Source organism: Lathamus discolor, chromosome 4 (assembly GCF_037157495.1).
Source record: "Lathamus discolor isolate bLatDis1 chromosome 4, bLatDis1.hap1, whole genome shotgun sequence".
Lineage (NCBI taxonomy): Eukaryota > Metazoa > Chordata > Aves > Psittaciformes > Psittacidae > Lathamus > Lathamus discolor.
Genome location: NC_088887.1, coordinates 117,265,848 through 117,291,421, shown reverse-complemented (window position 1 = coordinate 117,291,421; position 25,574 = coordinate 117,265,848). Strand labels below are relative to the sequence as shown.

Below are 25,574 nucleotides of genomic sequence, written 5' to 3'. Positions count from 1 at the left end.
ATCCCAGGCTGCAGCTCTCCAACATTGATTTTATTTAAACATTCTGATATTCTGCACATTCTCTCCTGAGGTTCAGGACAGGGAACTGAGAGAAAACAGCTGATAAAGCCTTTCCCACTCAAATTAAAACTTTATCTATGCTCCTAGTTGCGTCTTCTGCAACAGCAAGCTGGCAGCTTCACATCTCCCACAAGGGCAATGGAGACAAGTTGTGACAGAGGCGAAGGACAAAGGCTCCTGTGCTTCTGAACCAGTTTCCAAACACTGCACACTACTTCAGTGTCCAAAGCAGTGAGGGGAGTTAGGCTGAGTGGTTAATAATAAATTACTGCAAGAAACACTCTGGATAAGGTTCTTTGTTTTCAGAAGGGCCATGAAGTTCATTGCAGCAACATCACCAGGACCTGAGAGAGGAAAAGCATCTGTTAGCACTTTTAGCTCATTGAGTCCACACTTCAACCCAACACTGCCAAATCCACCACTAAAAACCATGCCCCTATACACCACATCTACACATCTTTTGAATACCTCACCAGGGATGGTGGCTCCAGAACTGCCCTGGGCAGCCTGTTCCAATGCTTGACAATGTTTTTGGGGAAGGAATTTATTCTAGTATCTAAATACAATCTAAACCTCCCCTGGCACAACTTCAGGCTATTTACTCTCCTTCTATCCCTTGGTACTTTGGAGAAAAGACCAGCACCCACATCTCTCAATCCTCTTTTCAGGTAGTTGTAGAGAGCAATAAAATCTCTCCTGAGCTTCCCTTTCTCCAGGCTGAACAACCCCAGTTCCCTCGGCTGCTCCCTATAAGATTGTGCTCCAAGACCCTTCACCAGCTTCCATGGACACATAAGCAGCAATGAAGTTAAAAGACTGCTCATGCCACAACTGGATCAACGTATTCTTCAGTTTTCCATGCTGTGGAAGTCAACAGGTTTCAGCATCAAACCGATCAGCCTCTTCCTACATCAACATCTCAAAAACCCCGAGGGCACTGGATAAACATCCTTTTTTACTCCAAAAGGCCCAACTACATCAGGTTTATCTCCTCATAAATAGACCATAGCACACACCATGCATCCATGGCATCCTGCAGAGGATTTCAATGTGCGGTCACCGCGTTAAGGGCTGCTGGTTTCTCAGCCATGCAAACCCTCTTTGAAGTGACCATGAGTTTCTCTGTAGCACCAGCCATTCTGCTAAGCACTCACCTTCAGACTCACTTTGATGGCAACTCAGGGTTCCTCAGGCCTCCCACATGCAGACACTATGGGTTAAGGAGTCAGATTTGGTTAGTGAAGAGTTCACAAGTTGGGTGTAAACTGCATGGAGAAGCTTTTTTGCTCCTGCGTGCACAACCATCCTCTCAACAGCAGCTTCTGGAGCCCAAGTTACAACCTTTCTAACTAGAGCTTTTGCTCCTCTGTAGCTTCAGTGTTGGAGGTGCCCAAGGATACAGCCACACACATGCACCTCAGCAAGAACTTACTTTTAGCAGCAGAGGGGAGCAGCATGTCTGTGACCTACAGAGAAGCTTTATTCCCAGCAGACTTAGTGCCACATGATGTGGCAGTTCAGGAGTCTGATGGCTTTGCTTTATGGTCATGTCCACAGCTCACCAGAAACAGCAACATCCCAGCAGCCTTGGTAATGACCAGATCTCCTCACTGCTGTTACGTTGATGATAACCTGAATCTGGGGCTTACATCAATATTCCAGTTACCCATCCCTTCTTATTAGGGCAAATCAGTCCTGCCAATATATAAGCCAAGTTGTGTACCAACAAGCCTAAAAATCACAGGATGGTCTGGGTTGGAAGGGACATTAAAGCTCATCTAGTTCCAGTCCCCTGCCACAGGCAGGGAGCCTTCCACTAGATCAGGTTACTCCAAGTCCCGTCCAACCTGTTAAAAACTCCATGTCCAGAGGAACTCCTCACAACCAACAGCAGTCTAATGTGGAAACCAGTACAAACTGCTGCACAAGTGTGACATCCACTTAAAGTACACAGGCACACACAGTGACTTGCAGATAAGCAGCCTGCTCAATACTGCCAAAATCTGGGCTGACAGCTTTCCAGTTCTCTCTACTATGGTAGAGAAACTGAGGTTTCCATGTTCCAAAGTCACACAAGTTAACACACAAACTGTGAAGTAGCATGAAAGCATCTGAATTGACCAGTATCCTGGTACTTACATGTCACACAGGTTATCTTCTGCAGCTCATCCCTTCAACACAGCAACACCCACTTTACTTTGTATCCTAAAGCACCTGTTAGAAAGAATAGACAGAATGGACTTGCCGAGTTCCAGAGACAGGTATCCAGTTCTCATACTGAACATGCAACTAGAAAGTGAGTACACTCAAATCCCAGAGCAGGACAAAAACTCTATCAGCAATAATACCAGGTTTAACAAACACAGCAGAATGAAAACCAGCGACGCCAACGCTGACCTCCTGTAGCACTGATCTTTGAACATCCCAGCAGAGAATGCTGCTGGGTGCAGATGCCATTCAGTTCAACACCCACAGTGCTTTTTCATCCACAACTGCTCGTTTAACAGTAAAGCTTGTATGCACCAGTTAGTGTTTACTGACAGACTACACTGGTGCAGTCGCCATGCAACCCTGAGGGAAAACACACTGTGGATTTCACCTAATGGAAAGAGCAATTTCAGAATTCTTCCACATTTTTGGCAGGGAATTTATTATAATCCTTCCTCCTGTGAAGGATTTATACTTCTTTCAAAGTACTTTGCCTGGTTTCCTTTAAACACTGCACTCTACAGACCAGAAGCCAGAAATTTTAACTGCATATAATGAACTGGCTGAGCTGCTCAGAAATTAAAACTCTTTAAACCCCAAACTTAAAAATATAACCCAAGTATTATTGCTCAGTATGAAACTATCACACATCTCTTGATATCTTAGTGACATCTGAGATACGGTGTAGCGGTAGTCTTGGTAGTCCTGGGGTAATGGTTGGATTTGATCTTAAAGGTCTTTCCCAACCAAGCTGAATCTGCAATTCTAAATGCAGGGGAAGACACCATGTTTATGAAGTTACCTGAAGCTCAGACAGATACCATAGTGCTGCCTCTTTACCTACAGCCACCAAAACAATATTCATGCTTTCATAATGTAAGGAGGAATAAGCCATCCAAAAAACTCAAACCACAAGAAGTGTTAGCAATCAGGTACCCGCACAGAAACCCCATGCAATTCATGTTAGTTACACCTCAACTCCCAAAACACACCATCTCTCAACTCTTACCAAGCTTTTCCGCTTGAATAGTCTTTGCTATTTGTATCAAAACACAAGTCAGTACCTAAAGGAGGACATGATGTGTTATTACAGCTCCCTGGATGCTACATTAACATCTGTCTTGCAGTTTTATCCCACAGAACTAACAGGTAGTTCAATGGGTAAAGCGAAACCACAAGTTTATTCTGTGAGGCATTTCCAACGACACGAACCTATGGAAGAGATCCTATCGGGATAGACCTCAACACTTCTGGTACTCTAAACTAAAGCAACAAGTAAAAAAATCAAGCAGACTGAAACTGTCATCTCATACAGAACCTATTTGTCTTTTTAACTTGTTTTGAGACATTTGGGGGAAGAAAGAGGGTGATACTTCATCTTCCCCCTTTGTTAGTGTAACTCCTTCATAGCATTAAAAGTTAACGTTAGCTGAAAGGCAAACAAAGCAAATGAACTACAAAATTGTATTCAAACAGAATCCTCTAGCTTTCCTGCTAAACATAACTTGACTGTAGAAATGAAGGTATCAGTGCAAGAAGTCAAGCTGATCAGCTCCTTTTTGACTGAGACATTTGTATGAATGGTTTTGGACAAATCGAAGTTAAAATCAGTTCTGAACAGAGTACGTGCTACATTACAACACAGTAACACAGTGTAGAAACAAGTCCCTGAAACCCCCCCAAAAGTCACACAGACTTCCCACCACTGAAAACCAGAGCCCTTTCACCATTAAGGAATACTCAGAACCTCAGGTCATACTAACCAACTCCAGAAGAGCCTTCAGATTTCCATGAAATGGCATCCTGCGTTTCTTCTGTCATCTTCTCTAAGCACATACCATCTGTAAAAGCAGGATCGGGTCACAAACTGACGTGTGCACACAAACCAGCGGAACCTAGAGTAGGGCTTGGTACTCAAGTGGTTCTAACCATCACAAACATTCCTGACAGCCACTATGTGGAATCACACTGAACATCTGAATATTCTATTTAACCTGACAGCTCTTCTTCATTTCTGTTTATTTTAAATAAAGACACATGGTCACCATCTTTGCTTATACAAAATGCTGCATGTTAAATACTCAAGATGCACAGAACAAGTGCCATGAAAAGGACACTCGTGGTGGGTTTGTTCAGAAAGGCCATTCTCACTCACTCTCTTCAGAGCAGTTGAACATCTTGCCAATCATCACAACAAGTTTTCTCATGGCATTCTCAAGCTTAGGGGGAGAAAAGCTCTGATGCTTTCTAAAGCAACACAGCATCTTCCAGTTAAGAAGAAAGCAGCAATTTTACAGGCTCATCAAGTTATAGCCAGCTAACCTGCAACAGGCAAGGGTTAAAAAGCAATCTGCACACCAACTTACCAAGACGCTGCTTCAGACTGGACTACCAGGTAGACTCCCTAAAAAGTAAATTGTTGCATCTGAGTAACAGCGTAAGTCTTAATAAGTTACTAAAATACTGAATTAAGTATATCTATCATAGAATCACAGAATGGTTTGGGTGGGAAAGGACTTTAAGATCATCAAGTTCCAACCCCCTGCCATGGGCAGGGACACCTCACACTAGAGCAGGTTGCTCCAAGCCCCTGTGTCCAACCTGGCCTTGAACACTGCCAGGGATGGAGCATTCACAACTTCTCTCGGCTGCCTGTTCCAGTGCTTCACCACCCTCACAGTAAAGAACTTCTTCCTAATACCTAACCTGAACTTTCCCCCAGTATGAAGCAGACAGACTGTGGTCCAGTTAAGCTGTCCGAATGCTAACACCAAAACAAAGTGGGTTTTTTGAAATCAGAGCCATGGCCCAGACTACCACACAACTGCCAACAGCATCTATCCACTATGTGAGAAACTGGAGTATTATGGCACAGAGGCACAGCTAAGGGAGACACCTGACAAAGGAAACCCCTATCACATCACATTTTAAAGCTTACAAATATGCTCTAAATAAACCATCTGCAGAAATGCAGCACTGCAAGTGTTCTCCCCCCACCTGCTAATTCTACTTCCTCTAGTAGGCAGGATGCAGAATCTAAACAAGCTCATCCTTGGGACTCTGCAGTAGCTGCATTTTCAACTACATTTGCATAGCTGTCCCACTAAGTGAACCTGTTACAGGTCTCATTGTCACCACTGCAATTAACTATACAGTGAGGAAAGCACAACCTGTTCCTTTTCTAGCCACATTTTTCAATTCAGACACACACTGAGTTGTGTCTATTTGCTGAATAACATGGCGTAACAACTCTTCACAATGGCTGCAGAAGAGCTTCTGGTTCGGAAGCCCAGCCACTTAACTTCAGCAGAAACATGTTACTTAACTGCCATCTGGTGCTTGGATTTGTGTTTCAAAAATCAAATCCTGCTTCCTTGTAAAAAGGCAACCAAAACCTAAGATATGAGCTTTTATGATCCTCATCCAACTACCTCCCACCTAGGAAAACCCAACCATTTCCTCAATACTTACCCTCAAGTAGACGCTTTCCACTGTGTTCCAGACATCACAGGAACGCCCTTTTAAGAAGAAATATTTTGAAATAGTATCATTATAGTTCTTCAATGTTGCATTTTACAAGCTTTCCAATAAGGAACTTTTAATGTACTTGTTTCAACAGAAATACCAAGTTTAACCAGCACATCAGCATGGAAACCAACGATGCCAGCTGCTGAAATACTGTAGCACTGCTTTTTGAACACCCCAACAGGAAGACACTGCTGGGTGCAGATACCATCCAGTGCACAAGTCAGTCTGGTTACTGGCTGTGGAAATAGTACTTGCCTGAAGAAATCTGATACCCTTATGCTGAAGTTCAGCAGAAACACAAAATTTACCTCTTTCACAGATGTGCTCCACAGGAGTCCACTCAAGTAACAGAGCTACATCAGAAATCAGCTAACAGCCATTAAGAACTGAAGCACTCAAAAGCTGCTGTGCTCAATCTGCAGAGCCTGGAAAGAAATAGATGTAACTGCGTTATATTTCTGCAGATCTGTGACACAGAACCCATGCCCTAGGTTCATCAGTATTTGAAAGAATTTCTGTTTGAACACACGCAAATATTGTCCCTTCATACACGTAACACAACCAATATGTTCATCAGCTGTGGGTTGCAAAAGAAGGGTTTTTTCTAAGCACTAGGTTCCAGGTTTTTGTCTACAGCAACAGACAAAAACTGAACACGTGCTGGAACAGACTGAATGCAGCAGCTTTTAGTTTTCCACTGCTTTTAAAACTACATTTGAAGCTATGTCTCAGTTTCCTATACAGTGGCCATTACTAACCGTCACCTTCCACTATCATCTCTTCTGAGAAACAGGTGCAGTTCGGACCAAAGTAATTGTGGCAAGGAGTTCAGTATCAGATACTCTGTTGTAAGAACAACTTACGCTGTGTCAAGCTGGTGTATTATCTAGTCTGGCACCCACACTACAGCATCAGCCAAAGAAGAGACTATGTTCTCGTAAGGTTTCACTCCTTGCCGAGCTTTAGCTCAGGGATTCTCATGTTAATGTTTTCCTGTCCAGTAATCTTACACAGCATTTTCTTGCATGCCATTTCCTAGGCTGTCCTGGAGCCACACAGACTTGGTAACATCCTACAGGAAGATGTTTTAGACATTTAGACAGCTTGAGCAAGACGTTAAGTGCAAGACTAAGAGCTTCTCTCTGCTGTCCCTGTTAACCAGTTAACAGCTTACCATTTACATCAGGAAAACCAAGTGGCATTTCCTCCTCCAAAAGCACCATGAACTGGAAGAAAGAAAAGCGAAGGAATGCAAACTATTAGATACAGTCAAGCAACTGAGATTCCTAAAGCCAAATGCTATGTTTCAGCAAGCAATGTAACAGTTGTGACAAGCCTGATTTTCATGTGATTTATCCAGTTCTAATCAGAATTGAAATTTAGTTCATTTCTGAGTCACTCAGCAGTTGAACAGAAAAATTCATCACATGAACTGCAGAATGAGCAGGACCCCACATAACACCTTGCTACACCTTACCCTGCAAGAACCCCACTCCTAGATCCAGGATGAGTCTTTCAAGCCATAGAGTATCTCTCAGGTAGATCCCTAAAAGAGTTACATTTAGCCATTAATTTTGGACCAGTATTAAATGTCATCTTAGAATCATAGAATAGTTAGGGTTGGAAAGGACCTGAAGATCATCTAGTTCCAACCCCCCTGCCATAGGCAGGGACACCTCACACTAAACCATCCCACCCAAGGCTTCATCCAACCTGGCCTTGAACACTGCCAACTGAAGAGTAGTTTTTACAGTCTTACTCCCTGGAGCTACCAGGCTGCAACTGGAAAACTCCCAACTTTCTTTACAAAGATTCAGGACCCTAACTGAAGCAACACAGGCAATGCTACTTGACCTGCTCTAATAATCATACTGAGCACCTACTGTAAATTTCCTCCCCCTGTCAACTGTGTTTTGAAGGAAATCAAACACACAGATACTGAATCTTTTTCTGGCAACGTCCCTGTTTGGCACAGACTGTTTTTAACTGCTAAACAGCTCTACTGCTGACACTGATTTGTTATTAAGAGTGACACAAATCAGCTTTGCTTTTTAAATCTTGCTGATTCACAAGTAAACTTCTTAAACACTTTTTTATTGACACTGCTATGAAGACAGCCTTGTCATTAAGTCAGCCATCAGTCAGACATTACTGAACATTCACTAGTCACACTCCCAACTGTCTAAAACACCCCTGGGAGAGTATCTGCAACTGGGGCAATGCTTGTTAAGTTTCCATCTTGTGCTTAGTCATGTATGTGTCAGAATTCATTCAGGACAGAGGAGGGCGAGGGAAGAATCTTGTAATCCAAGATTCACTGTGCTACCATAGGTATTTTAAGGTAACTTCTAATTCCACATTACGGGATTAGATTCAGGAGCACAGAAATTTTCTGAAAAGTTATTCCACATGGAACAGACAACCTCAATCACACAAGTCCATTTCATCATCATCTGAATGCATCAACCATATTCTCCAAGAAGCTTTTGTCCCAGCTGACTAACCACTTTGCACTTTTACTGTTGGCACTTTATCTGCATAAAGCTTCATCTTCAACCTTGACTTAGCTCTTGAAGTATTTCACAGCATATCCTGCATTTTCTCAAGACAGAAAAATAATCTTAAGAGTACCACAAGTCAGCTATGAAAGGGTCCAAACTATCCCTTGTAACTTCAGTAGATGTATGTATGTATGTAAACATAGAACCATAGAACCAACTAGGTTGGAAAAGACCTTTAAGACCATGAAGTCCAACCACTACTCCAGCACTGCCAAGACCACCACCAAACCATGTCACTGAAAGCCTCATCTACATGATTTCTGAATGTACTTTTATACTGTGCTGCTGCTGCGAACAGTATCTGGACCTTCTTTTCACAGAATCGTAAAATGGTTTGGGTTGTAAAGGACCTCAAGATCATCAAGTTTCAACCCCCCATGCCATGGGCAGGGACACCTCACCCTAGACCATGTCACCCAAGGCTCTGTCCAACCTGGCCTTGAACACTGCCAGGGATGGAGCATTCACAACTTCTTTGGGCTGCCTGTGCACAAGTCCTGTGAATCACTGGTTAACAGAAGCTGAGCTGCAGAAGCATTTCAGCAAGAGTAGCAGCCACTGAGTCAAGGATATTATACACTTGACATGGGACAGCACAGAAGACACTTACAACCTGGCTTTTGCTAAGCTTTTATTTGTTTTGTAACTGTCTCAGACACAAGCCCAATATACTCACCTTAAACTGAATGTGACTCCTTGAGTGTTCACTGCCATCTCAGTTGCCTGTTCACCAAGGTGAACCCACAAAAGCCCAAAATTCTCAGCTGCCGTCATATTCCTCCTCTACTTCAATCACTTCAGTTAATTTTGCATTTTTCTTTTCTGACTTTGATTTTTTCTTACTGGGAATTCTGCTGCTTAGAATAAAAGAGCTGTTCTCCTAAGAACACAAGACAAAAGGATTCACAAGTCTAGTTCAGAGATGCTTAAAAGGCAAGATTTTGGTAGTAACTTTGCAAACTTTAAGAACACTTCAGAGAATTCTGGATTCCCTACACATTCCAGCATTATTTCAAAGAGAGAGTGTGGGCTCTCAAAGCAATTTCCTTGTGGATTACAGATCAAGATTCACAGGTTTCACACAGTTAACTCTGGATCTAAGATCAAGGATCCAAGATCAAGATTTAAGTACTCAAAGCATCATCTACTAGTTCTTTAACCTCTGAAGAAAAAGGAGGTTAGACAGTTTCTGAAATGAAAGAATATTTACTCACCACTACTCTGACATCATGGTCTTCTTGATTATCAGAATTCAAGCTGTCATCATCTTCACTGAAATAAAAACTCAAATCAAGCTCTGGACTTTTATAGTAGTCTAAAAATCTGTCAACTATTTTCCTACTACAACCCCTCTATTAAGAGTATGGCAGTGCTACAGCTTCTTGGTGTACAATACTACTACTTCTACATAAGACTGTTTCCAAATGACAGTTTCTGGCAGCAGAATTGCAGCCTCACAAACAGCACTGGCAAGACAGCAGCAGGGCTTAGCAGCAGAATAATGATTCAGTGGCAGACATCAACAGTAGTATAGAGATATTTAGGACTGCACTGAAAAACAGGCTAGGATGTCAACAAGCCAGAAAACAAGCAAAATACAATCAGGAAAACAAGCGGATGGTACTCAGCTAACAACACTACAAAGATTTCTTAATGATATTATTATGATATTTCTTAATGATATCTCCATACTGCCATGAAACAAAATTAAATTCCACTATCATGCACAGGTTTCTCTCAACATCGGGATAAAATCATTTTGCACAATGGTTTCAACAAGTGGCACGGGAAGGACTGGTTCACTAGTACTCATCTCATGTAAAGAATTTGGTGTCCAGATGAGCTCATTCGCATTTATTCTACAGAACTTTGCTACTTCCGTAGATTGTAGTGAGGTGGGGAGTGGTCTCTTTCACAACAGCAGTAGAACAAAAGGAAATAACCTCAAGCTTGAGCCAGGGGAGGTTTAGACTGAATATTAGGACATATTTCTTCATCGAAAGGGTGATCAGGCATTTGAACAGGCTGCCCAAGGTAGTGATGGAATCATCATCCCCGAAATATTCAAAAAACATGTAGATGAGGCCCTCTGTGACATGGTTTAGCAGTGGCCTTGGAAGTGATGCGGTAATGGTTGAACTTGATGATCTTAAGGGTCTTTTCCAACCTAGCTGATTCCATGATAAAGGACAAGATAGTAGGAACTGAATTTGGTACACCTATAACTGTCCCAACATCATATGCTACTGAAAGCAGCTGTACTACCTCCTGAATTCCTCAACTGTGCTAAGTCGTTGGTTGTACTGGCTTGCCTAAGACGGAGCTAGCTTCAGGATGCTGGAGATATGCAACTAAAAGAAGAACTAAAGCCCTCCCCACACCAGTGAACAGGGGGTAGACCAAGAGCGAGGTGGGGCTGGGCTGGAGTGTCATGCACCTATATTAAAGTATAATAATCCAGAAGTCTTATACCACCTAAAAATATAAAGCTGAACTTACTTTGTCTCCTGAATAGGGGAAATGGGACCTTCATCATCCAAATATTTGTGTTTCCGTTCCATCAGACATTCTCTTTCCAAGTCTTCACTAGCCTGAAGAGCTTTTAAAGCTTTCTTAAGATGTTCTTCATATTTGAGCATTTCAATGTACCGGAAATAACCCTTTAGAGCTGCTTGCTGAAGAAAAAAAAATAACAAACACATCAGGCGAAATCTTAAAAATACCATTACTTGGCAACCTGGTCTAGTGTGGGGTGTCCCTGCTCATGGCAGGGGGTTGGAACTACATGATCTTAAGGTCCTTTCCAACCCAAACCGTTCTATGGCTCTATAACTGCCAATTTAAACTTGCTGGTTTTAGACTAAAGAAAGAAATAATACATCTATCCCACAAAATAAGAGGACTCACCTCATAGGTAAGAACCATCCTCAGGGGAATATCTTCCGTCCCATAATGTTTTTTAAAAAAAGGGAACTGAACACCTCTGTCTAGAAGCCTTCTCTTTCGCTCCTGAGGTGAGGCAGTCAGTGGTGGCCTCCCCACAGGCATCTGTGTGCTCACGTATTTTCTCTTCTTCCCCTTCTTTTCCACGTATTTTCGGCGTGCAGCAGCCTTAAACTTTTTCCCCCTGAAGTGATAGTCAAAAATGGCTTTCAAATTGAATTTTGACTTGGGCCTGTTTGGAGTTTCTGATGGTTTCGGTGGACTTTGAGGTGACAGAGAGGAATCTGAGGAGCTTTCATTGTCAGTCACTGCTGCAACAGCTTCAGCTTGTTGCCTTGAAGACCCAGATTTCGTTTTTTGCTTTGCAGGGGCAGTGGAACATTTGGGATGGCACCCACTGCCACCAGCAACAGAGATACCACTGAGAACAAGAAAAAATAGTTTCAATACAATGTATACTTTTGTGACATATGACACAGGTTTTTCACATGAAAAACTCTTAAGAGATAAAAACTCACATTTCTGAATCACTGCTGTCCAGTAAAACCTCAGGTGAAGCAGCCGACGATTTACATATGTTAAGCTCATCTGAAGATTCATCAGAAGCAGCATTCCTTTGCCTTGAACACTCCATCTGTGTCTTTGTTTCACATGCATGTATTTTATCAGGTTTTTCCTGCCAACTGCTGATTAGTTGGGCATCAGGGTAATCAGAGCCAGAAGCCTGGGATCCATCTGTATCACTCATGTTTCTGTTTGCCCTAAAGAACACAATTCAAGACACTAAAGAACAGCATTTCCATAACATTCTCCTGGAGAAACTGGCTGCCTACAGCTTGGATGGGTGCACTCTTTCCTGGTTAAAAACCTGGCTGGATGGCTGAGCCCAAAGAGTGGTGGTAAATGGAGTTAAACCCAGCTGGCAGCTGGTCACAGTGGTGCTCCCCAGGGTTCAGTACCGGGGCCAGTTCTGTTTAATATCTTTATCAATTATTTGGATAAGGTGATTTAGTGCACCCTCAGTAAGTCTGCAACACCAAGTTGGCTGGGAGTGATGATCCACTGGAGGGTAGGAAGGCTCTGCAGAAGGATCTGGAAAGGCTGGATCAATGGGCCAAGGCCAACTGTATAAGGTTTAACAAGGCTCAGGGCTGGGTCCTGCACTTGGGTCACAGCAATCCATGCAATGCTACAGTGGCTGAAAAGCCGCTTAGTAGAAAAGGACCTGCGGAGTTTGTCAACAGCAGCTGAACATGAGCCAGCTTGTGCCCAGGTGGCCAAGAAGCCCAACAGCATCCTGGCCTGTATCATATAGTGGCTAACAGGGCCCAGGGCAAAGACCCTTCTACTCAGCACTGGTGAGGCCGCACCTAGAAGGTTCAGTTCTGGGCCCCTCATTACAAGACAAATACTGAGTTGCTGGAGCAAATCCCATGAGGGGCATCCAAAGTGGTGAAGGGCGGAGCACAAGTCCTGTAAGGAGTGGCTGATAGAACTGGGTCTGTTTAGCCTGGAGAAAAGGAGGCTCAGGGGAGTTACGGCTCTCTTCAGCTATCTGAAAGGAGGTTGTACTAAGGTGCGGGCCAGTCTCTTCGGCCAAATAACAAGTGACAGGACAAGAGGCAATGCCTCAAGTTCCACCAGGGGAGGTTAAGTTTGGATACTGGGAAAAACCTCTTCACTGAAAGCGCTGCCACTGGCACAGGCTGCCTACGGAATTGATGGATTCACCACCCTGGAAGTATTTAGGCATGTAAGAGGGGCATTTAAGGCCATGGATCACTGGCGGACTTGGTAGTGAGTGCCGTTTGTGCATGGCAGTAGTTAACAAGATCTTAAAGGTCTTTTTCTAGCCACACAGACTGCAGACTACTGATAGCACTGGTTCACCCAAAGCCTGACAAACCCAACACCGAGCAACGTAACAGCCTAACATCAAATCAGGTACATGAGCAGCAACAGCACTCTAGCTACCCAGACTGTGGCTGGTACAGTCAGCAGCTCAGCTTCACCCACCGCCTCTATTACAGCTCTGCTCTTAACATCTATCACCATACAGACCCTTAGTAAAGCAGCACAACAACATACAACCGCCTATTTTAAACGTCTCTCCAAAGCGCAACGATCGCTTCTCCGGCACCTCAGGCTAACAAACCGCTCGCTTCCACCCTCAGCACCCTGAGGCCGGCCCTCCGTCCATGGGCACCCGCCGCTTCACCACAGGGCACGGACACCCCCGCCCGCCCGGACGGCCGCCACACTGCGGCTCCCGAGGGCACCCCTGCCGGGGCAGGCCGCACCCGGGCTGGCCCCGCGAACGAAGCGGTCGAACAAGCGGGCACGACTCCATACCACGCTTCGCCCTCACCCGCATCACCCGCTCTGCCCGCTCCCGTCGCCGCAGCGCACTGATGGCGGCGGATGACGAACAACCCCCCCGCCACCGCCCTCACCTCACGCGGCGCCGCCAGAGAGAGCGCGAAATGGCCGCCGGAGGGCTTAAATAGCGCCGGGCTCTCGCGAGAGCCGCGCGGGCTGGCGGGAGGAAGGGAATGGGGCGAGGGCGCCGCCATGCTGGGGGCGGCGGGGCGGTCCCGAGGCACGGAGCAGCTGGGGCGGCGGGGCAGGTACGTGCGGTCGGGCGCGGGGCTGGGCTCCTCGGGCAGCGCTTCTGCAGGCTCGGGCGGTGCGAGGCGGCTCCGGCCATCTCCCCCTTCAGCCGCTCCCCGCCTGGCCCGGGGGGGTCCGGGCTTCCCTTCCGCGCTTCCCGCTCGGCGCGGGACCGCTGCACGGGTCCGCTTCTCCTGACTGCTGCCTTCCCTCGCTCCAGCGCTCCGGGCTTGCCCCTGGCTCCCTCCCCGGGACCCCGGCCTCGCCTGCTCTCGCCGTTCCTCAAGTCCCAGCCGCTTGAGCTGGTGCCCCGGCTGTCCTGCCGCCAGCGGGATCTCCGCCCGTCGCCCCAGCTGAGGAACGCAACCTCTGCGGCTGCATCTGTGCGGGTTTGCGCTTGGTGGCATCGCTGATTTTGTCTCTCACTGACTGTCATGTTCCAGTTTTCCTCTCCTCGTTCTTTCCCTCCCCATTTTTACTCATCTCCAGCCTGAACGTAACTCCTCCCGTCTGGCTTCTACCCTCCAAACTAGTTTTAATGCAGGTTTTGATACCCTTTCACGCCTTAATATCATGGTTCCCGTTTCATCTGCACTCTCCCAGCCCTTGACTGCTCTTCCTTCCTCAAAAAGACAGACTTGTAAAGTCTTTTTAGATGCTTGTCCTCTCCATTCTTGTTGCGCCATCCCAGACCTAATAATCTTACTGTCCCTTTACTATTTGTGCTCTGTCTTTGAAAGTCTTCTGTGGTAATTCACTGTCACTCCAGCCCTCCAAGATGGATCGTAATTGTCTCCTTTCAGGTTCTCCGTCTCCCACACCACACAAACTCCCTTGTGAATGCTTGCTTGGGTGGATGCGCTTCTGGTCTGTGTCGTTCCCCACAGGGACAAATGTCTAGCAATCAGATCAGGTTTATTATGGTACTTCAAGCTTTTCCCAGTCTTTCCCTCCTTTCTTGATTGTGGTGAACTGACTACTGTCCTTTAAACAGAAGGTGATTGCCTAGGTGTTGTATCTGAGCCTACCTGTGTGACCTGTGTCCAAGTCATGCCTCTGCCTTTTGTACCACAGCAGTTCTAGCCTGTTTTCTTAGTCTGATTCAGACTTTTTCAACCAGTTAACTTGTCACTTCCTTTCCCTAATTGCTCTCTTTCTTGTGTTCTTGTGTGCACACTTCAAGTCTTGCAGTAGGGTTCACTCCATCTGATGGTAGGCTTCTACCAGAAGCACCAGTCCAGCCTGTTACATTCTCCTCCACAGCCAGAGAAGGGTGGTAGCAGTGGAGATGGATAAGACCAACTAAGATGAGAATTACTATACACAGATAGTTGTGTTTCTCCCTTTATCTGCTGCTTGCTACAGCAGTACCTGGGGTGGCTGAACTTAGCGCTTAAAGACTTCATGTAAGTGACTGCTCTGATCTCCCACCTCTATTTCTTCTTTTTTCAGCGGAGATTTTTTTCCTGTATGCAGACTTGAGAGGCCAATGGTGTAAGGAAAGTTATGATTTTTGACAGTCATAAGATAGCATCATAGAATAGTTAGGGTTGGAAAGGACCTTAAGATCATCCAGTTCCACCCCCCCTGCCATGGGCAGGGACAGCTCACACTCAACCATGTCACCCAAGGCTCTGTCCAGCCTGGCCTTGAGCACTGCCAGGGATGGAGCATTCACAGCTTCCTTGGGCAACCCATTCCAGTGCCTCACCACCCTCACAGTAAAGAACTTCTTCCTTATACCTAACCTAAGTAGGACTTCTTTTATAATAGAACCTAAAAGTATACAGGAACATCTTTCTCAAATCACAGCCCTTTCTAAGAAAATCTCTGTCAGGTCTGGGATTGTAATTGGGGTTTTGTTTTTTTCCTCCAGGGCCTGAGGTCTGGATAAGTGGGACCCATTTTATTTTTCTGTTGTGTGCAGCAAGCATGTGCCTAAGGAGTTAATGATTGCTGTGGCTGGGTTATAGGTAGTGTATAATCAGCTGTTCTGCCCTAAGCTAGTGGTTGGCCCTACTAGCTGACTTTACTGCTGCAAGGCTGACTGTAACATAGTTCATTTGTGAAGAGGTTCCTAAAGTTATATTCAAACAAAACTTTTTGTTGCAGGCTCTGTAGCCGTACACAGCCTGATACTGCAGGTCTTGCTGCTGTTGGTTTCTATCTTGCTACTAGCCTGTGCCCTTCTGAAGGGGGAAACACATGCCTAGAATCAATTGGAGACCATGGCACAGCTAAGGTTGAAAGTTCACTATAGCCAGTGCTGGAAAAGTAAACATTACCTTAGGGAAGACCTGAGGAAGCAGCCAGTGTGCTCAGAAAAGCCCAGTTTTCTTTCAAAACCAATCTGGCTCTAGGCTTCCAAAGGACATACATGAATCTGACCTGTCTTCATGAACTGGATTCAACATAAGGTGTGTTTTGCCTACACCCACTCGTAAGCTTGAGGGCTAGCATGTGCAATGCTCTGAGACAGCTATAGAGCTGACAGACACCTCTTCTTCCAAAGCACGTAAGAAAATTAACATTAATGTTGAAGCTGTTAGTCTTTCCTTTGATGGCAGAACTACAATTCTCCTGTCGTCTATTCTTGTGTGAAATTGAAAAATAGGTAACACTGAAAACAGCCTGTTTTAATCATTAAACTATTGTCCTTGTTGCAGATCAGCTGCTCCTGCAGTGTGGTAGACTGTAATTTCTTTCCCGAAGAAATCAGCGCCCATTAGGAAATGGCCAAAGTCGAAAGGTTTGCTTTTCATGTTCCAAGTCTGGAGGAACTTGCTGGGGGTAAGTCATGCAGCGTGTAACTTTTAACAACATTTAATGTACTCTTCAAGCTTATCTTAAAGCTCTTATCAAAACCTCTCCACAGTGTGCAGGACATGCAGAATGTTCCTGCTCTGACATATTGAGATGTAAAAAGCACTATGTTTGTATATGCTATTATTTCCTTAAAGCAAACATTGACTCCTCCCCGAGACCCAAATGATATTCAAGCACACAAACAGCTTTTCAAACCCTTTAAAACTGTCTGTATATTTGCAGATTTGGGAAAGTTTAACAGTAACAGATTGAACTCATTTACACATAGGGGGTCATCTGCCCTCCTCTACCCTACTGTATTTCTTTTTCAGGACTACCCAAAATGCAGCTGACAAGATGCAGTATAGCACAGCAGGTCCTCTTGCTTGAGCCTAGTTGACTCCTCTCTTGTAGATTGCCTTAGAACCGGGCTGCAGGAAACATTTTGTTCAGTTTTTCTTTCCAAAACCACCTCAAAATGTGCTCAGAAGAACAGAATAGTTGAGGTTGGAAGGGATCTCTGGAGGTGACTTGGTCCAACGCACCTGCCCATGAACTTCTTTCCTTGCCCTAGTAGAAAGGCATTGTCCCTCTGGAAGTCTGTCTCCTGCAGCAGATGTACAAAAGGATTTGTTTCTTTCAGGACTGGTTCAAGTTCAGTGTGCCACTCTCCCAACACTGTGTCAGTTTGACATTTCCATGCTTTGAGGAAGTGTGGTCCCAGCAGTACACTGGGTGGTTCTCCGTGCTTTTCTCACCCAGCAGCAATCAGGCTGGGCCAATAGGCCAGGGTTGCTATAGACCTGTGGGGTCTTCAGAGAACAGCAGGTACTTGGCAGTAGAACAGCTTAAAACAGTAGTAGGAAAAAATGAGTCAAAAAGTAGAGTTTGTCCTGAGGACCTCCAGTAAGCTGTGAATTTTGTTGCTGTCCAGCTCTTGAGGAGCATTTGAGGAGGGTGTGCCCTTTTATTGTCGTTTTCTATTTGTCAGAAGGTTGTGAGGTGTATTTGAGAGACCTGCCAAGTACCTCCTACTGACCCTTGTGGTCAACAGCTTGGCAAATCTGCTCCCAAGAAGTAAAGTATGGCTCAAATCCTGATTAGAGAAAACAAAATCACAGGAGAGTCCTGAGTAAACAAGGAACTGCCTGATTTGAGACAACAGACTGGATTTTCTGTTCCTCAGTTCGAGACATCTGTCAAAGCAGGCTCTCAGGCATGAAAGAACTCGGACCTTTTGACACGATATTTCAAGCAGTGGATGTGAAGGCATTCCCACACTCAGTTAAGGTTTGGAAGTTGTTTCCAAAGAGTGCACTTGTCTAAGTCAGAATCCTCCCTGTTGCTTGAGTGACTTTGCAGGTTCTGAGCCTAAAAACATTAATACAAAGCAAAACCAAAAGTTCAGATTTGAAGCTGTTCGTTATCATCAGCACCATTCGGTATCTGTCTTATCCAGACAGTGGCACTTGCCAGAACGATCTCCACATGACTGTAAATGTGACAGACCTGTGACAGCAGAAGTTTCCAGAGAGCAGAGACAGCCTGAGATTATAATCAAGCTATTGCAAAGAGCCTAGTTAGTATATTTAAAGAACTGATTATCACTTCAGCTAAAACTTACTGCCTCCTTTGCTCTTTCATGGTATTTGACTGTGGTTACAACTGTTTGCTCCTGTGAAGCAAAACCACTGTTGAATGTGGTTTAAATTTACCCATGTTACTTCACATTGTGTTGTTCCTAGTGCTACTAGGAGTAGTCAGTTATTGTATTTCAATTAAAAGGTCTTTAAAATTCTTAAAATTAATTAGTGTGGTAGCTACACAATTAAGTCTACAAGCTTTTGCTCTTCTCTGAAGCTTTGATTCAGGCAACAAGTGCCTATGGACAGTACCACTGAATGGAGTTACTTAGGGTCAGTATAAGTCCTTTAATGTATCTTGCTGAAATAATCCCTAAACAGGTGTATTTATTATTGTTACCAACTTGTCAAACTCTTGGTAATTTTTCATTTTCAATAACTTTGCCATTATTCTTTATCATAGTTTTGCAGAAAGGGCTCAAAGAAAACTTTGCTGATGCTCAAGTGTCTGTTGTAGACTGCCCTGATCTGACTCAGGAACCCTTCAACTTTCCTGCCAAAGGTAACCACGTATTCCTTCTTCCACAAAGACTTCTCCAGTTCTTTTTACCTGATCCTACTTGGTTTTGATCTTCTAAAGATGTTGGGAGAGCTTAAATTGTTTTTCAGGTAGAGGATGCATGAGAGGAGGGCTACATTTTATTTCTGGATTTGATTCCTAGTTGACGTATGAACAAGGACAAGTCATTACCAAGTACTTGTCGTAATTTTCTTAACCTATGATTGCAATACTGACTGATTTCATAAGCTTTATTTAGTGTACTGAAAAGGTTTTGAAATTAAGTTGTTATCCTCCAGATAGAGAAATTCTTTAGGCCCATGCCAATCACTGTCTGAATCCAAGGAGTTACACTTCCAGGCATTTTTAAATTCCTGTCATTCATGTATGCCAATGAAGTAAAACCATCTTATTCTGAATGGCGTTCATCTTCTCTGACATTAGCTGCCTGGAAGACAGACTTGCCAGCTGTGCTACTCATCTGAGTTCCCTCTGTCATCAATATGTTGAAAGAAACACCTCCAGAAGGTGATTCATCACTTCTTAAAATGCATCCAAATAAGTGGATGAATTGTCCCAAGAGTTGGGCATCCAGCTTTGCTGGAATTTTGCAAGTGGAGTGTCAGTGGGGGTATCCATTTTGTGGTGAGGGCATCTTAATGGAGAACTGGTGAATGGCAGTTGTTGCCCACTGTAGTAATGTTTTTGTGCTTAACAGAACATTAATTTAATAACAGGTGTTAAATTGAATCCTACTGTGAAGCATTTTATGACTTAATGTCATAGAATCGTAGAATCCTAGAATAGTTAGGGTTGGAAAGGACCTTAAGATCATCAAGTTCCAACCCCCCTGCAGGGCATCTGCCACTAAACCATGTCACCCAAGGCTCTGTCCAACCCAGCCTTAGTGTAACACATTGTGTAAGCATGTTATGGAAATAGTGTTCTCAAAGGGTTTTAGAAGCTTGAGGAAGCAGTTCTTTGGTGGGTTAGACTGCATGCTCATTTAAGATTATTAGAGAAAGTATTTTTACCAAGCTAACTGGCTGTATCTTTCCAGGAATCTGTGGAAAACCTAGGATAGCAGATGTGGGAGGTGTTCCTTACCTCATACCTGTTGCGCAGAAAGAAAAAGTGAGTTTTTCCTGTGGCTGTGGGGTTTAATACATTTGTCAAAAGAAAAGCAATATTTTATTGAAATACAAACGAAACTAAGGACTAATGAATATGGTAAGACTTACTTTCAGTGGTTTATGACATTGATTCTGATGTGTGTTAAACATAGACTCTGTCACAAAATCTTACCCATCGTAGCAAAAATAGCAAAAATGGTTGGTGGTTCATCTTCTCCTGCCCTCAGATACAAGATAGTTTTGGAAACATACTACCTGTGATAGCAGCCATGGAAGGAACTGCTAAACAAGAGGCTTGTCTGCATGTTTATATGTGGTTTGCTGCATGGCTGTGATCTCAAGTCACAGCCAAGATTCCCTCTAAAACCTGCCTGGTTTTGGATTTTCAGGCCAATGCTGTCCTTTTCTAAGAATATTATGCCTCCTTTCTGAGACCTCACCCCATCTGTCTCTGTATGATATTCCCTTCCGTGTGACTTACTTTACACAAATACAAATTCCAATAAAAACAATTCAGATTTGGGGTGGAATGGCAGGGGAACATATAGGCAGACTCCACCTTTCAGAAAACAAATGGACACGTACCTGATTTGTTACTACCAAATGTTGTGTTGTTCAGAAACTGTGTTCAACCTAATTATCCAAAATACTAATGAGGGCCTTGTGAATTAAATGTATCCAGAAGTTACAGTGAACAGAATGACAATTCCTAATCAGAACACCACACCAAAATCAAAGGAGTGTTTCTCTTTTACAGGTTTATGATTTAAATACAGTTGCGAAGGACATAGAGCTGCCTGGAGCTTTCATTCTTGGAGCTGGAGCTGCTTCATCTAAGACTCTTGGAGTAAATGCTGAGGTCAGTAAATGAGTGTGATAGTTCTCAATGAATTCATGGAAGCATCATAATAGTAAAATACCATGATGGGCATTTCCCATTTACAACAAAACATTTAATAAACGCCATTCATGCCGAAAGCACATAAAACACATTAGCAGGAATTCAAATGAAGGCCACCCAATGAGGTGCACACTATTGAGATAATAAAGCTTAATCTTTAATTTGTAATTTCCCAAGAAGTATGTGATTCATAGAATCATAGAATAGTTAGGGTTGGAAAGGACCTTAAGATCATCTAGTTCCAATCCCCCTGCCATGGGCAGGGACAGTTCACACTAAACCATATCACCCGAGGCTCTGTCCAACCTGGCCTTGAACACTGCCAGGGATGGAACATTCGTAACTTCCTTGGGCAACCCATTCCAGTGCCTCACCACCCTTACAGTATAGAATTTCTTCCTTATATCCCATCTAAACTTCCCCTGTTTGAGTTTTAACCCATTACCCCTTGTCCTGTCACTGTAGTCCCTAATGAAGAGTCCCTTCCCAGCATCCTTATAGCCCCCTTCAGATACTGGAAGGCTGCTATGAGGTCTCCACACAGCCTTCTCTTCTCCAGGCTGAACAGCCCCAACTTCCTCAGCCTGTCTTCATTTTACTGTGAAGAGTGCAAGAAATGTGAGTTTTTGAAACTGATTGACAAAGACCTGACCAGAGGATTTAAAGACAAGATTTAGAAATGCTTTGTCAAAGTTGCTGGTAAACGCCTTTGAAATACTCCCCGGTTTTTGCCCTCTTGGGTGGCTTTGTTCTACCTTGTAAATTTTAAAGATGCCACAAACAAAATGGTCACCTGCAGGAGAGGTGGGAGACAGAAACTCCTGCTGTCAGAGTCTTTCCAAACGTAAACCTCTGGTCTAGCCATCTCCTTGTGATGTATTTATTGGTGGATGGGATAGTCCATCTCAGCATTAAATTTGGGGCATTATAATAGTGTTTGTTACTCTACGCTGAGAAAGCACTACATAGAATTCCAATACTTGCATGCAGGCCTCACATCTCAATCATTAGACTTTTTTCCTTTCTTTACCAGTACCATTAATCTTCACATAACATTAAATTTAGCTGTCCAGAAAAGGTAAGACTGTTTTCTGGAGTTTTCAATTATATTACAATATTAGTGCAGTTTTCTTACTAGTACAGACCTCATTCTGAGAGACAGATCTAGGTGACGAAGGATATTATTACTTGGGATCATGGTCCAAAGCTTAAATTCCATTTATGTGAGTTCTGTTCATTTGACTGACTCTTTACATGTTCTTACTGACTTAAACTTACATGGTCTTTTTTTTTTTTTCAGCTTATCCCTATTGTTCAAACTAAGAGTGATAAAAAGCCTGCTGTAAATGGGAGCTATTTTGCTCAGATAAATCCTGCAGATAAAGGGTGCCTGCTTGAGAAGTACAGCAGTAAATACACTGACTGTGAGTTTGGGCTCTTGGCCAACCTTTATGCCAGTGAAGGCCAACCTGGTAAGGTGTGTACTTGGATCAAAGGTGACTTTGCTTGTGGAGCTTTGTGGCTGAAGGGAAACTTACAATTCAGTGTTCTCGTATTGGTTGTCTGTGATAGTAATAAAGTAGTAATTTCATAGAATGAATATCCAAATATAAGGAACTGATGCCAGTGAACAAGGGGAAGAATTGGTGGAGACAGAGAGGAGTTTGGATTTTTTACAAGTATTGGTTTACTGAACTCTTCCATCATAAATCATCCATCCAAATCCAGTCCAATGCAGCAGTGATTTAAGGTAATGGTTGTACAATGCACTTGTGTAAATCAGCTCTGGGCAGTTGTCTGATTTTTTTGGAGAAGTGCTTCCCTCAACACAGCTAGTACAAAGAGGTGTGGGCAGCGTCAGAAACGTGACAGCTGCATGGAAACTGAGCAGTGTTCTCTGTTCCCAAAAGTTTCTTTATAACTCTTGAGAACAGAGTGAAAACCAGCTGGTAGGCAGAAAGGGGTTGCTTATATTATTGTCTCATGTACGGGTGCTGGGCAGTAAGTTGTTTACTCAAACACAGGCAAAGCTAGCATTGATCAGACAGGAAGGAGAGTTGGTCAGTTGCTGGAATGATGCAAGTAGACCAGCACTTGCAAGGAAACACATTCTCAACAAGTCCTCTTGGTTTATAAGCTTGGAAGAGCATCAGAGCAGCTTTCACAGACCTTTGCAGACTGTTGCAGCGTAAGACAGCAGTGACAAATTGACTTTATTTTCCAGGTCATTGAAGTGAAAGCCAACGGAAGAACTGGGGAACTGAACTTTGTGTCTTGTCTGAGACAAATTTTAGAGAAACAGTATGGAGAAAAGCCAGTTGGGATGGGAGGTACATTTATCATTCAGAAGGGGAAAGCCAAGATTCACATTATGGTATGTTGTTCTCAATTCAGATAACTTTCTTTATCCATCAGAAAACAGATGTGTAAATCAGGGTATAACATCTTAGTGCCTTGACTTTTTTTTTCCTACTTTTAAATGGATGCATAAACTGTTAGGATAAGTAGTGCATTAAAGTAAGGAGTTGAGGTTGCAAAAGTACTACTCAGCCTTAATACCATCATCTTTGCTTTTGAAATCTGTGGGCACCTAAAGAACTGCAGAACTGCTGTAAAATGAATGGAAATTAAATACATAAAATTGTACTTATAAGAAGCAATAGACTTTTTTTTACCAAGTAACCAAGCTTCTAAAATGTACCAGGAGGAGAATCCTCACTTCAGTAGTTCTGTGCAATGAAAGAAGCAATATTCTGGTCACTTCTGTTTCTAGCAGAAACACAGTAACGGCCACTGCTGAGCTGCTTTTAGTCAAGAATCAGGGACTGTAGCAATAGGACAAGGGGTAATAGGTTTAAACTTAAACAGGGAGAGTGTTAGATATAAGGAAGAAGTTCTTTACTGTGAGGGTGGTGAGGCACTGGAATGGGTTGCCCAAAGAAGTGATAAATCCTTGGCAGTGTTCAAGGCCAGGTTGGGCAGAGCCTTGGGTAACATGGTTTATTGTGAGGTGTCCCTGCCCATGGCAGGGGGGTTGGAACTGGGTGATCTTAAGGTCCTTTCCAACCCAAACCATTCTATGATTATATAAGAACAAATGCGAGCAGAATTGTGGAGAGGGGAAAAGTGAGGGGAAGTTGTTAGAGAAAAGGTATCTTGATACAAATGTCTTCCTTTCACTTACAAAGCTTTTATTTTGTTGTAGCCTCCAGAATTTTCTGCCTGTCCTCTGAATACTGATGAAGATGTCAACAACTGGCTCAGATTCTTTGAAATGAAGGCTCCACTGATTTGTCAGCCAGTAATAGTTTCCAGAGATCCAGTGAGTCTTTCTCAGTGCTGAGTGTAAACTGAGACTTGTAATGAATTTTGTCTTGGATGTGATTTTCCTTTTAAGAACAGGAATGTGTATGTATTGTATACATATTGTGTATATACATTGTATATATTGTATATACCACCTCTCCCAGAGGTGGTGTAATGAAATAGAAGTTTATCATTTCTGTCACTGGACAGAGCCATGAAAATGGAACAGAGGGCTGGAACACTTCTATGAAGACAGGCTGAGAGATCTGGGGTTGTTCAGCCTGGAGAAGAGAAGGCTGAGGGGAGACCTTAGAGTAGTCTTCCAATACCTAAAGTGAACCTATAAGAAAGCTGGAGAGCAGTATTTTACAAGGGCAGGTGGGGACAGGACAAAGGGGAATGGCTTTAAACTGAAAGAGGGTAGATTTAGATTAGACCTTAGGAAGAAATTCTTCCCTGTGAGGGTGCTGAGGCCCTGGCACAGGTTGCCCAGAGAAGCTGTGGCTGCCCCATCCCTGGCAATGTTCAAGGTCAGGCTGGACAGGGCTTGGAACAACCTGGTCTAGTGGAAGGTGTCCCTGCCTCTGGCAGGGGGTTGGAACTGGATGAGCTTTAAGGTCCCTTCCAACCCAAACCAGTCTGTGATGAAAAAAAAGTAAATTTCTGCAAGATTGACACCAAAAGTTGGGGACTTTCAGGGTTTCTAAACATTTTTCTCTCTGATGTCCTATGGTAAGGCTTGCAGCTCCTTTTGTCTCATTAGTTTCACAAGCATCTTGCAAATTTTCGGTGCTTAATAATTGGAGCAGGCTCTGAGAGCTGTGGAAATCTGCACCTAGGAGAGGCTACCCCAGGACTTTTGAATACTGTTCACATGGATATGTGTTCACGGGCTTTTCTGTGGTGGCAGGGCTTTGACCTGCGTGTGGAGCACACCCACTGCTTCAGTCACCACGGGGAAGGAGGGCACTACCATCAGGACACCAGCCCCGACAGCGTGCAGTACCTGGGGTACTTCCTGCCTGCCGAGCTGCTCTTCCGCATCGACAGGCCCCAGGAGACCCATCTCATCGGGAGAGACTGAGGCTGTGGTGACAACTGAATCTTTCTAAAATACAAATGCAGATTTTTTAACGCTTTTAATTATGTCTGATTATCAGAGTCAAGAATAAATATGGCAGCAATAAAGAGATGACTTCCTCATTTTGTGAAAGAAATTTGGAGTGTATTTGTCATTGCAGTTATGACTGTTATGGCCCCAAGAAGGACGCAGACCTCTTAAGAGTGGGTCTGGAGCAGGGAGGGCGCTCTTGTAGTGCTCCGTGTTAATGACTCCCGGCAGAGCGGTTCAGCTCCGCCGATGCCGATGCCGACCGT

General features: G+C 43.9%; 2 protein-coding genes and 8 non-coding genes across 18 annotated transcripts; 1 reads left to right on the top strand and 9 right to left on the bottom strand.

Annotated features, from left to right (window-relative positions):
- Positions 1-9: 9 nt before the first annotated feature.
- Positions 10-13,824, bottom strand: TAF1D (TATA-box binding protein associated factor, RNA polymerase I subunit D). Of its 6 annotated transcripts, XM_065678773.1 has the most exons (16): positions 13,754-13,824; positions 11,819-12,061; positions 11,265-11,721; positions 10,857-11,032; positions 9,572-9,629; positions 9,034-9,237; positions 7,274-7,342; positions 6,971-7,022; positions 6,105-6,221; positions 5,740-5,786; positions 4,635-4,672; positions 4,032-4,109; positions 3,278-3,332; positions 2,200-2,274; positions 1,215-1,270; positions 10-404 (listed from the first exon to the last, which is right to left on the bottom strand). In XM_065678773.1, the coding sequence occupies exons 2-6, from the start codon at positions 12,046-12,048 to the stop codon at positions 9,118-9,120; spliced, it is 1,041 nt and encodes a 346-aa protein (XP_065534845.1). In that variant the 5' UTR covers positions 12,049-12,061; positions 13,754-13,824; the 3' UTR covers positions 10-404; positions 1,215-1,270; positions 2,200-2,274; positions 3,278-3,332; positions 4,032-4,109; positions 4,635-4,672; positions 5,740-5,786; positions 6,105-6,221; positions 6,971-7,022; positions 7,274-7,342; positions 9,034-9,117. The 6 variants fall into 6 exon arrangements, with proteins under 6 accessions (XP_065534845.1, XP_065534842.1, XP_065534844.1 ...); XM_065678770.1 differs by lacking the exon at positions 7,274-7,342; XM_065678772.1 differs by lacking the exons at positions 7,274-7,342; positions 13,754-13,824 and adding an exon at positions 13,669-13,687.
- Positions 1,044-1,173, bottom strand: LOC136014204 (small nucleolar RNA SNORA25). The gene has a single exon (XR_010612548.1). It is a non-coding gene; the product is annotated as a small nucleolar RNA SNORA25 (small nucleolar RNA).
- On the bottom strand, positions 2,389-2,525 carry LOC136014203 (small nucleolar RNA SNORA8). Its single transcript, XR_010612547.1, has one exon. It is a non-coding gene; the product is annotated as a small nucleolar RNA SNORA8 (small nucleolar RNA).
- Positions 3,383-3,514, bottom strand: LOC136014207 (small nucleolar RNA SNORA18). The gene has a single exon (XR_010612551.1). It is a non-coding gene; the product is annotated as a small nucleolar RNA SNORA18 (small nucleolar RNA).
- LOC136014201 (small nucleolar RNA Z40) lies at positions 4,395-4,467 on the bottom strand. The gene has a single exon (XR_010612545.1). It is a non-coding gene; the product is annotated as a small nucleolar RNA Z40 (small nucleolar RNA).
- On the bottom strand, positions 5,380-5,511 carry LOC136014205 (small nucleolar RNA SNORA1). Its single transcript, XR_010612549.1, has one exon. It is a non-coding gene; the product is annotated as a small nucleolar RNA SNORA1 (small nucleolar RNA).
- Positions 5,874-6,012, bottom strand: LOC136014202 (small nucleolar RNA SNORA8). The gene has a single exon (XR_010612546.1). It is a non-coding gene; the product is annotated as a small nucleolar RNA SNORA8 (small nucleolar RNA).
- On the bottom strand, positions 6,332-6,458 carry LOC136014210 (small nucleolar RNA SNORA40). The gene has a single exon (XR_010612554.1). It is a non-coding gene; the product is annotated as a small nucleolar RNA SNORA40 (small nucleolar RNA).
- LOC136014215 (small nucleolar RNA SNORD5) lies at positions 7,158-7,229 on the bottom strand. The gene has a single exon (XR_010612558.1). It is a non-coding gene; the product is annotated as a small nucleolar RNA SNORD5 (small nucleolar RNA).
- A 20-nt stretch (positions 13,825-13,844) lies between the features above and the next one.
- C4H11orf54 (chromosome 4 C11orf54 homolog) lies at positions 13,845-25,414 on the top strand. Of its 4 annotated transcripts, XM_065678778.1 has the most exons (10): positions 13,849-13,927; positions 14,131-14,293; positions 16,577-16,700; positions 18,762-18,860; positions 19,918-19,991; positions 20,748-20,849; positions 22,192-22,368; positions 23,116-23,265; positions 24,097-24,213; positions 25,108-25,414. In XM_065678778.1, the coding sequence occupies exons 3-10, from the start codon at positions 16,643-16,645 to the stop codon at positions 25,279-25,281; spliced, it is 951 nt and encodes a 316-aa protein (XP_065534850.1). In that variant the 5' UTR covers positions 13,849-13,927; positions 14,131-14,293; positions 16,577-16,642; the 3' UTR covers positions 25,282-25,414. The 4 variants fall into 4 exon arrangements, with proteins under 4 accessions (XP_065534848.1, XP_065534850.1, XP_065534849.1 ...); XM_065678776.1 differs by lacking the exon at positions 14,131-14,293 and having other exon boundaries at positions 13,845-13,927; XM_065678777.1 differs by lacking the exon at positions 13,849-13,927 and having other exon boundaries at positions 13,976-14,293.
- Positions 25,415-25,574: the final 160 nt, after the last annotated feature.